At 40.6% G+C, this 11,326-nt stretch overlaps 1 protein-coding gene across 2 annotated transcripts in view; it reads left to right on the plus strand.

The window, feature by feature from the left end:
• Window positions 1-10,817, plus strand: part of LOC118786010 (parathyroid hormone 2 receptor-like) — a 28,139-nt gene extending 17,322 nt beyond the window's left edge. The window contains exons 8-13 of one of the 2 annotated variants that reach the window (XM_036541004.1): window positions 459-519; window positions 1,881-1,947; window positions 6,392-6,486; window positions 7,633-7,771; window positions 9,426-9,467; window positions 10,423-10,817. In XM_036541004.1, coding sequence (XP_036396897.1) covers window positions 459-519; window positions 1,881-1,947; window positions 6,392-6,486; window positions 7,633-7,771; window positions 9,426-9,467; window positions 10,423-10,806 — 788 coding nt within the window. In that variant the 3' untranslated portion in view covers window positions 10,807-10,817. The remainder of the gene's footprint in view (window positions 1-458; window positions 520-1,880; window positions 1,948-6,391; window positions 6,487-7,632; window positions 7,772-9,425; window positions 9,468-10,422) is intronic. The other variant, XM_036541005.1, reaches the window with a different exon arrangement.
• The last annotated feature ends 509 nt before the right edge of the window (window positions 10,818-11,326 follow it).

Genomic DNA, 11,326 nt, shown 5'->3' on the forward strand with positions numbered 1-11,326 from the left:
AAAACTAAACTAATTTTGAAACACTGCACCACCAGTGGCTCACATATACAGTAGCTCCTCCTTAGGCTCGGACCAAGCTTCTTCTTCCCTTCAGTTAACACAATAAACGCAGTGCAAAGCAGTGCAGCTCTGACCACTTCATTCTGAAACCGGTCACTTCCACTCACCGGCATCTTCTCAAAGACAATTATCTGCACAGCGTAAAAACACATTTCATGGTTGAACTGTATTTTTTTTTTTTTGGCCATAATCCTTTCTGCCCTTCTGCAAACCATTAATGAGATTAAAAATGCTTAAAACACCAAAAAGACAAGGACAAACACTAAAGCGATAAGACTGAGATGATTAACCTAATTGAACAAGACACTTATTTTTCTTTGCAGCTCATTAAGTGTACTTTTCCAGATGCAAGCTTTTGAAGTGGTCTCTATTACACGGTTTGTCCTTTCTAATTGCAGGTGTTCCTGCCCTCTTCGTGGCTGCTTGGGCAGTTGTCAGAGCAACGCTGGCAGATGCGAGGTGAGGGAGATCATACAGTTGCATGTCATACTCTAGCTGCCTTAAGTATTACACCGCATTGAACTTCAAGAATTTGTTTCTACACAGTGGAGTTTTGTATCTGTCTGTAAATGATAGCTTCTATAGTCACATGCAATGGACCACGTTCTTCTCGCTAACTGGTGACTTGTTTTGAGTGGCATGAGCCATACTGGAGTATCTAGTAGTATGCTTAGCTGTCCTATGAACAGGTGACCTGGGATATGTAGCATTGCAGAGAAAAAGACTGTAACGGCTAAAATTAGATAAATGACAGTTCTGTGCTGCCCAGACTCTCAGTAATAAGTGGACATAAAAATAAAATATTTCAGTGGCAATAAACAAAAGATTTAGATGTTTTGGCAAAGTACTTTTGGCCTCCATTCAATGCATTGCACACAGGAAGTTTTTGTTGTTACGGTGTCTTATGTAATAATTGTGAGATGTATTTCAGCGATTCCACAGAAGAAAACCATTGAAATAAGCACTCAGTAAATCTGTGGTCTTTTCATTTCAATTAAACCTAGAGGTCACAACTTCACGCGTCTTACAATGGCACACAATAATCAGTGCAATCACCACAGTAATCAGCATAATCAGTGAAGTAATATTACTTGCTCCCAAAAGAAATGTATGTTTATGGTGGGTGAAGACTTACGTATACGCTTATACTTGTCTCCATCGCGTTCTGTGTTAAATGTGTTGTCGAGAGGAACCATAATTCATTGAGAGTGAGAACAAAGCAAAGTCATTTTAACAGGGTTAAAACTGTGGCCCCCAAAGCAGCTCCTGTAGAACCCACCTCCAAAATGAACTACACCCTTGTACCAAGGAGAGAATTCTCTGCAATAAACAACCAAGCATAAATTGTCACACCGAGGGAATAAAACCACAAAATCCTATTAGTGCATCCTTTTGCAATTGCTTTCATTTGCATCATGACAGCTTTATAAATTGTAAATGTTATGACAGCTAAAGACGTGACTTGGTCTAAATGTTATTTTCAGAGTAATTCAGCAGCATTGCAATGAGATTTAAACACCAATAGCATGCCTGTGTATGCCCAAAAATAAGTGGAGAAACGTGAATCAAAAAAATTGAAACAGGACCATTGAAACAGATGCCACTGATTATTCTTAGAACAGAACAGTGTTTCTGGGGATTTCCCCCTGTCATTGTATTTAGAGGTAAGGAGGTTTCTATGGGTGCAAAGCTCATGCAGGACATATCAAGGACTTTTCACCAACTCTTCCTCCACTCCCCCTCTTCCCCTCACTCACTCTTTTTTTCACTCATTTTCAAGCACTATTCTTCTCTTTTTGTCTTTCCCTCTATACCTGCAGATGCTGGGAGTTAAGTGCTGGCAACATCAAATGGATATACCAAGTCCCCATTTTAACAGCTATTGGGGTAAGCCAGTGCAACATCTGTCTTGCATGAAACTCATTGACTTGTTTCTGCATATCTCAGGAGAGCTACTTGAGAAATGTCACCACTATACAGAAAAACATCCTTTTAAAACTTTTTATTACATAATGCGTTATTCAAGACAAAACAGGACAACAGCAGGAAGGAAAGGTGTAAATATTGACGTGATGAATATAGTGTGAGAGAGACTGCAAGGCTTATTCATATAGACAAACAAGGAATACACCATGTTTTTAAAGGCCATCTGGCACCCAGGTGAAACCAGTGCAGAGTTTTAAGCAGGAGCACAGGGGGTGTCTTAGGATTGGTGCTCTTATTCTTTCTGCACTACTCATCCCACGCTTTATTGCCCGTGTTCCATGGAAATACACCTCCTTATTTCACTGTGCTCCCCCCACTGCACATTCTAATGACTTGAAACCAAATGGTACCCCATCATGTGATGATGCCCCCCTGTAGTGTGATTTTCCTGCTAACAGGAAACAACTAGCTGCCCTATGCCTCTGTGTTCATCAAAGGAAAGTGTCACAAATATTTGCAATGTTAAACACAAAAGGTTGCATGATTGATGTTCTGCCACATTAAGTTGTAGTTTAAATCACAAAAAAAGGTTACAACATGATTTAAATCTGTTTTTCCAACCTTACTTCAGCTGCACAGCTAAATCCATGATCCTGTATTAATCTGTTCATCTGTATCTTAATTAGTGTACAATGAAAGGATGTACAGTAAGATAGGATTGTTACAGCAGATATTACTGCTACTAAATATAAGAACCACCATATGCTTATCTGTGAAAGGGATTCTGGCCCCTCTTCCAGAGCCTCTTTACCAGCAGTGAATCTTTAAGATTGTGTCATCACAACATTGATCATAAACCCTCCAGGTGAATTGATCTGAGCCATGAGGATAATGTGATCCTCTCTGGTCAGGCAGTGATATGTCTACATCCTGACCTCTTGGTTGAAGGCTGAAGAGAGAATGTGTCAGGGCAGGCTGAAGGCCAGTTCAAACACAAGTCACAATGTGTGAGGCATATACTGGGTGGAAAGTGGTAGTGAGGTGGAAAAGTAGACAAGTTACAGCACTAGTACCATTTAAACCTGTGATGCAGCCCCTGATTACAGTGTCTCAGAACATGGTTGTTCAGGAGGTGTTTATCATTAGGAAACTGCAAAAGTTACCTAAGATTAGTTACTGCAGAGGCCAAACCGTCGGGAACAGTCTTCAGTTCTTCACACTGTGTATTCACAGTGCAAGCTCTCAGTAGACCACAGAGTCTGCAGAAGAGGATCATACTTTCTTTTTCACAGTTCTCCCCATTTCTCTGTCTTCCTTTTGTCTTTCTATAAACTTTTTTGAAGTTATATAACCAATGTTTGTTTTTGTAAGGTATCTTATGACTTACCTGTAACAAGGCCTGACAGATACTAGCAGGATAATCCCTTTGCTGTTATCTGAGCAGTTCTTTGTGTATTCCTGCATTTATCAAGCAAACTTCTCAAATTAAAGTGCATTCTGGCTCTTATTAATAAAACCAAGGGACACAGTTTGGTTGGACATGCAAAGTTCTTATATTATAGCAGCATGAAGGCTTAGTCCAGTTCTTACATCCAACCATCCTGTTATCATTATTAAATTGCTCCAGGGGCACTTTAGGTAGTTTTAAGATCATGTCTATTTGAAATAATAATGGGGTGAACTGGTGATAATATTCCTCATACCCAACATGTGCTTTAAAATCACTCACAACACAAACCAGGCAATATGAGGGACTTTGTCCGAAATTAAAGTCACATGTTGTATTCTTGACTCTCCCACGAGTGAGACTAGCATAGATAATTTTACATAGTAATAAAGAAAGACATTAAAATGAAGAAAGTTTTGGCTCAGCATGATCCATTCTCCGAGCAGATTAAAGCTGACCTGAATTTTCTGTGTTATGTCACGTTATGCTACTAAAAGGATGTTCCACACTGGAGAATAATGTGAACTTTATCAACAGTGAAATAAATCCATTCATATTGATCCTAATTACATCTCAAGGGAGTTGCATGTGGGTGCCCAGTTGGATATTAAGTGACATGGATGCGACTGGAGCATTTGAAAAGAAGTGGAGTTACCCTAGCTAGAATACTGGCAGTGGGTAAATGATATGAGCACTTTTACCAAAGTACCCCACTGTCTCTTTTGTTATTCAAGCCATTTTACTCAGAAGAGTCCAGAAAATGGCATGCATAATGCTCTCAGAATTAAGATTCATGGAATTCAGTGGGAGCTTTTCATCTTTGGCACAAGCGTGCTCCTTTATTTCCATTGAGGCCCGTCACCTCTGCTCCCATGAGCTCTGGAGGGAAGGAGATTTAATGTATTAGCAGCAGGCATTCCCACCTCTGATCACGAAGGGTGAGCTTGTGGAGTGCCTGAAATTTCATGTAGCTATATTCCATCCCCTCTGCATCATAAATACGACAATGTGATCCATTTCAAGGATCTTAAAGCACTTTACAGTGACTGGGACTACATTAGTGTGTATTGTGCACCTGCATGGTGCGTGGCAGGCAATTTGCATTAGAACGCCTGCCACATATTGTCTGAGGTGAAGAGCACGGGGTTGGTTCAGTAAATTACAGTATACAAGGGGATGATTAAATGGCCAGCTGGAAAGAGACAGATAGGCTCATTCCCTGCTGACTGGGAACAATTTTAATCTGTTTTGCAGAATCTAGTGCTATATCTGGAATATCTGGAATATAGTGAATAACATGCAGTAAAAGCCTGTGTAGAGATTTTGGAAGCCTTATTCATCCATTGTGAAACGGAAATACAACTTTGCATTCTCCATATAACTTCTTCATTGTGGATGCAACATTTCATTTAATTCAGCTCTATATCAGGTGTCTCAGATGTTTGGAAATCATTGTAAATGTTTAGCAAAAATATAATCTACAGTAAACCAAAAATTACTAACAATAACAGTGTCAGAATTACAGTACTGTGCTTGTCTAAGTACAATTTGTCTAAGTACCATTTGGCAAAACATGTTTCGTTACGACAAAGAAGCAGATTCGATGTTCGTAGCAAAAGACAGGTAGGCTTATTTGCACAGCCGGCTGTGGGAACATCAGCATTGAGCAGAAGTTCAACTAGTATAACATTTCGTTCTTTTTTATACAGTTAATAGCAGGCACATTTACATATGAGTTATGATGCCCAGCAGGGGTGCTGTTTCTGATTGGTTTTGTGAAGCTGAGCATAGCTAAACAGCTCCCTCTCTAATTGGGTATTTCCTGAGCCCTGTAACCTAATTGGCTCTATAGGGTTCACAAGAGGTGCTGTTTGGCTCTGGTCGGATGTAGCGACATCGCTTTGTATTTGAATACACATCGCTTGTCTCCAGCGTTTGTATTCGAATACACATCACGTGTCTCCGGATCAAACGCCATGCCGTTCCACAAAACAAAAACAGTAATAATGAATTAATAAATTGCTAATGGGTCAGTAATTTATTATCAAGTTGGCATTTGTTCGAGTCATAAAAGCAATATTTTTTAGGCTTGCCTTATAAGTTCATTATAAATCAATTATTAGCAAATAAACCTTTTAAATCATAGCCAGCAGCCATACCACCCCATACTCCTCTTCTCCTTGATCACTGAACTTAAGAAAGGTTGGGCTTGTTTAGTACTTGGATGGGAGACCTTCTGTGGGGAAATACAGGTTGCAGCTGGAAAGGTGTTGGTGAGCCAACAGGGGGCAGGTGAGGTTTTATTTCAATTCATTACTTACGTACATGGGACTTACTGCATCATCTACCTACCTTTTATATATGGTTTATGTAAAGTTAGGACAATCAAAGTCAAGATACAAGATCATACAACAAAATCAGGTAAAATCAATTGCCTATCAGTGGTGTCATTCATACTGTGCATACTAACTACATATTCCTCATATGAAATGACTAAACTGTAGTGAAGTCATCAATGCCATTTACATTTAATTTGTTTAGTTTAGTGTTAGATATGCTTGCTTACACTCACTTACTCGAGGACTTCCATGTCATCCTTTTTCGACTGATATGGTGATGTAATTAAATTAAATTAATTTGAAAGTATATGGCTTCGTAGTTCTGGAGTGTCTAGATTAGTATAAACTGAAATGCCTTTGTAGTTTTAAAGTTCCTGAATGAGTTTAATCTGATAACACTTTGAAGTCTTACAATTCAAGTGAATTTTGACAGATGTGGTTTTGTAATTTTAGAGTCTGAATGAGTATAAAGAGGCTCATTACTTTGAGTATTTACAAGAAAACAAAGAGAGTTTTAATATAGTTAAATATATGTTTTCAGGGAATTAGTTTTGAGCAGACTTTTTTATACTTGGACTTTTGTACTATTTTCAACCTCACTTGTTTTTTAAATTTTCAGCTGAACTTCATCTTGTTTGTAAATATCGTTCGAGTGCTGGCAACCAAGATTCGGGAGACCAACGCAGGGCGATATGACACCAGGAAACAGTACAGGTATGTACAGGCTGTTAGTGTTTTCCGATTTCAGAATCCTCCACAGGCTGCCAAATGGCTCAGTAAATTAAGGAGCTTGTTCTAAGAGCAGGCTGAGCCCTACAGCACCATGACTGCACATTTCAGGCTGAGCTGTCTCATTAGTTGACTGTGACCGAGACTCTGCAGCAGCAGACCGCTGTAGGCTTTGTTCTGCCAGGGTTAGGGTAGATTACCTTGGCCCCTCCCCTCATCCCCTCATCCCATGAGGTGTCACTTGGATGATGTCGGCAATGATGTGTCTGTCCTCCCCACCATTTGATCCACTGTGGTGCTCTGTGGGACTTGTAGTCCAAAAACTGTCCAAATGGAACCGTGGGAGTGCATTGGAGAATTTCAATGAACAAAATTCCTACAGAAGGGTCCTCCGTAAGAATTGATAGAAGGCAGTATTTTTGATTGATTTAATTTCTCAAAGGCATGCAAAAATAAAATGCAATGTGTTTACATTGAAAAGAGCTCCGGGACTCCTCTCAAGTACTGAATATGTCCAGCTTTATTTCGATAAATGTATCCATTTATAGAGTAAGTGGTAGTACTTATGTTTTAAGATCAGGGAAAATCATGAGTACACTAAATGCAGTTATAGATGCCGATTGGAGTAGGCTAGCATTGTTTTGGTGTACTCAGGAACGATTAAGAAGCGATTTGAATTGAAGGATATAATTTGGATGGCAAATCTCACATCTCTGCTTACCAGATAAGCATTAGTCCCAGATGTCAGGTCACAGCTGCACTGGCCAGCAGACCAGTGTTTACACAGGCATTGCTGATATCCAAGTGAGAGATTCATTTCAGCATGCTGAGGGGCTGTTAGTTCTCAGGGTGCTTGTGTCTGTGCCAGTTTCTGAAGTTATTTGCTCACAGATACATGATGTTGTTAAGACAACTTGTCAATAGCATGAGCATTGCATGAAATCAGCTCGACTCCTTGGTGACCCTCTTGGGAGTGTATATAGTGTGTTGTTTTATTTATTTATTTTGGAAAATATGAATTGTATTAGAGTCTCAGAAATGTAGTCTTTGACCTCAGAACAGAAACTGTTCACAGAAATGTAGTTTTGGTTCCACGTGAAACCACAGTTCTCATTTTTCTTCCATGAATAGAAAATTGGCCAAGTCCACCTTGGTGCTGGTCCTGGTGTTTGGAGTACACTATATCATTTTCGTGGGAATGCCGCATACCTTCAAGGGCGTCGGTTGGGAAGTGAGGATGTACTGTGAGCTCTTCTTCAACTCCTTCCAGGTAATCATCTTCTTTGTTCACCTGTGGCTGCTATATGTATATCACTGAAAGCATGTGCACTTTTTATGGAGGAATGGAATGGCTATTCAGTGTACAGGGTGCACAGATTGTATAGTGCTTGACTGAACAAAGTAATACAAAGATTGTTTTAGGTCACATAAAATGAGCAAAGCTTACAGATCACAGGAGGCACCATGTCTCTCTCAACTCAAATTGAAGACTACATTTCACAAAAACAAAGAGGAAGTGGTTGTCTTGGATTCTAAGCACAAAGAGATAACAAAGGAGAAAGGAAAGCATTTGCTACTTATAACAGCGCATGAATGCCCTTGTGCCACCAAGAAGAAATCACATACACAGCCACATTGTTACCTTTCCTTGTAATCAGTTTCAATACAAAGGTGTTTAGCATGCTATGACGCAGCAGTCAATGACCTGGATGACACTGTTACTGCAATTGTATCTGCAACCGATGGAGCCTTACTTCCCAAAGCGGTGTTGCCGCATTTATTTCCATTTAGGAGAGAATGGAACTGCACACAATACATGTTCATTAGCTGAGAACAACTTCATTGAACAGGTACAACCTGAAGTGTGATGCAGAACAATATTGTTACTCCAAAACATGCGTTCGCGGTAATAAGCTTTGACTATGAAGGCTCATTTGCTGGTGTATTCACCGGCAAGAACTGCTGCTGGTAAATCCATTCCCTTGCAGTTTCCATTCATCTCACGGTCTGATCTTTGGATACAGGCAGGTTTTTCTTCCCCTGTGCAACATACACAAAATCTGTACATGAAAGTTATCTTCCTATCACTGTACGTCTCACTCTGTGACATTCAAAGTGTAAAGCACAATTCAGCCCTCATTAAATCTATAAAAATGTGGCATCAAATTCTCTTTGTGTTTCAAAAGGTAGTAGAGGCTGCCAAAAATCTCACACATGATAATGCAATATTAGAAAAACAAAGTTGGAGTTTTACTGTTGGAGTTGAGTTATAGAGTTTTTTTTGTGTCAAGATCTGATTATGCCTCAGTATTGAAGCTTGTGAAACAAAAAATATGTACATTTGCACATAATATGGAAATAATAACAGGAAAAAAATTACATTGTCTCCAGTCTCTGCACAACATGAATAACAGCTTTGAGAAACACAGCTGACAAGTTCACAAGTCAACACCTACCCCCTCAATATCTGATTTCATCTGAGAATATGAGAAGCTTGTTGTTGCATGCATCTGGTGATTCACCATGTGTTTTGTACCTCTGTAATACTTCATTGCCTATGGACTCCAGTCACGTAACATTTTGACAGCACAGCGAAGATTAGAGGGGGAGACAGTAATCTTTCCCTGAAAACATGCATGTAACAGCCATTAAATTTTTGAAGATCAGTTGTACTCAAGGTTTCTTCCTGATAGGGAGTTTTGCCACTGTTGCCTTAGGCTTGCTCGCAGGGGGTCTCAGGCCTGGGAACAATGTAAAGCTGCTTTGTGACAACTTGTGTTGTAAAAAGCGCTATGCAAATAAAAATGAATTGAATTGAATTGTACTCCACTACTCCACACCATGTCACGTTATGTTGGCCTGAATGGCATGCAAACTGGTTCTCGTCATTACCATCTCTCATTGTGATCTTCTTGCTGTTCCAGGGTTTCTTTGTGTCCATCATCTACTGCTACTGCAATGGAGAGGTTAGTGGCACACTGTTTGAAATTGACTCTTTGATATCCAGATGTATGTCTCACTCTAGTACTCTAATGCTGTTATTCCTTTAAACATAGTTCCACAGAAAAAAAAAAAACCCTCTTGATATTCTTGATGTTTTGGACTAATGGGTGCAGAGTACTGGCTCTGATGTTTAGATGCAAGACTGTAAGCATAAGGGATATTTACCATAATCATGTGAGCCAGAGGGGTGAAATTAGTAGGAAGGTCACCCACATAAGTTTCACATGACATAAACATACTGCATTTGGGCTGAAATCACCAAATTTGTCAAACAACATAAACACAAATGTTCTGAAGTCCTGACTGCTGGAGTAGGAACCTTCCGAGACTATTTCAAGTCACATCAAAGAAAACCAGGGTATAGAAAATGCTTTTATGTCAGAAGAGGTGAACAGTCCTGGGACTCGGATGGATAAAACACACACTCAGTTAATGTGAATTCAAAAGAAGAACTGTGATCTTTAAAATATGGATTGTAACATGCTGCTTGAGAGTAAGCATAAGACTTCACCTACTTGAAAATGTATCTAATGTGCATGTATGTCAAAAGGTTTAAAATTCTCGCAATTGAATGTCCTCGGCTTCATGAGGCGGAGGGAGGATGATGTGAAAGCTATAAATAGTTACTGCCCGTGTTTTATCAAGTGTCATCCTCACTGCAGATAGTGCTTGTTTATTGAACCAAACTCGAAGATCATAAATGAAAGACGTATTTGCAGAGAAATTAGATTGATGAAAGTCCTAAAATTGCCTGAGAAGCTCTAAACCTGCTCCAAAATAGGTCAATGGAGATGTTTCTGAATCTGTCTATTTAGACAAATACAATGTTAATTAAGATTTGATGCATAATACATGAAGCTGTGTTCTGGTACATTGTTAGCAATGCCCTTTGATGCCCTGGTGCTGCCATCTCCTCAGGTCCAGACCGAGATCAAGAAGACCTGGACGCGCTGGAACCTGGCCTTCGACTGGAAGGGCCCGTCGGTTTGCTGCGGCTACCCCTACGGCTCCGTGCTCTCCAACCTCAACAACAGCACCAGCAGCCAGTCGCAGCTGGCTGGCGCCTCGCGCACCACCACGCTTTTCTCCAGCCGGGTGTACCGCAGCCACGGCGGCCGCGCCGTCGGCGCCCACGCCGCCCTGCCCGGCTACGTCCTCAGCAGCTCCGACGCCGACAGCCTGCCTCACTCCATCCCCGAGGAGCGGGACGAGAGCGCCAAGCAGGTGGACGACATCTTGCTGAAGGAGTCCCTGCCCAAGCTCTGCAGCAGCGTCGGGGAGGACGACGAGGAGACGCTGTAGAACCCAGCGGCCTGGAAGGTCACACACATACACTCAATGCCACACCGATGGGTACAAAAACCAGAACATTCTCTTGCCAGCTACAGTAGCGGAAAGGAGTAAGGGCCTGAGTAATTGAATGAGGCCTTTGAGGGAAGTATTCGGTGATGTGAAAAAAGACTGTTATACTTGTGTACAGCAGAAATTTGTGTCTAGTTTTGCTTTATTGATTGAAGCTTAGCTGTTTCTGTTCTGATCTTTTCCGATGACATTTCATGTCTTTTCATGACTTGTGCATGTGGGGCTTTTTCTTCTGTAATTTGTAAATGTTTAACAGCAAAAAGCCAAGGATTTACATTTAATTCATTCAGCAGACGCTTTTATCCAAAGTGACTTACATAGCTTACAGTTCTTTATAATGCTACCCATTTATACAGCTGGATATTTACTGAGGCAATTGTGGGTTAAGTACCTTGCCCAAGGGTACAGCAGCGCCCCAGCGGGGATTGAACTGGCAAACTTTCGGTTACGAGTCCTGCTC

This window comes from Megalops cyprinoides, chromosome 11 (assembly GCF_013368585.1).
Source record: "Megalops cyprinoides isolate fMegCyp1 chromosome 11, fMegCyp1.pri, whole genome shotgun sequence".
In the NCBI taxonomy this organism is placed as follows: domain Eukaryota; kingdom Metazoa; phylum Chordata; class Actinopteri; order Elopiformes; family Megalopidae; genus Megalops; species Megalops cyprinoides.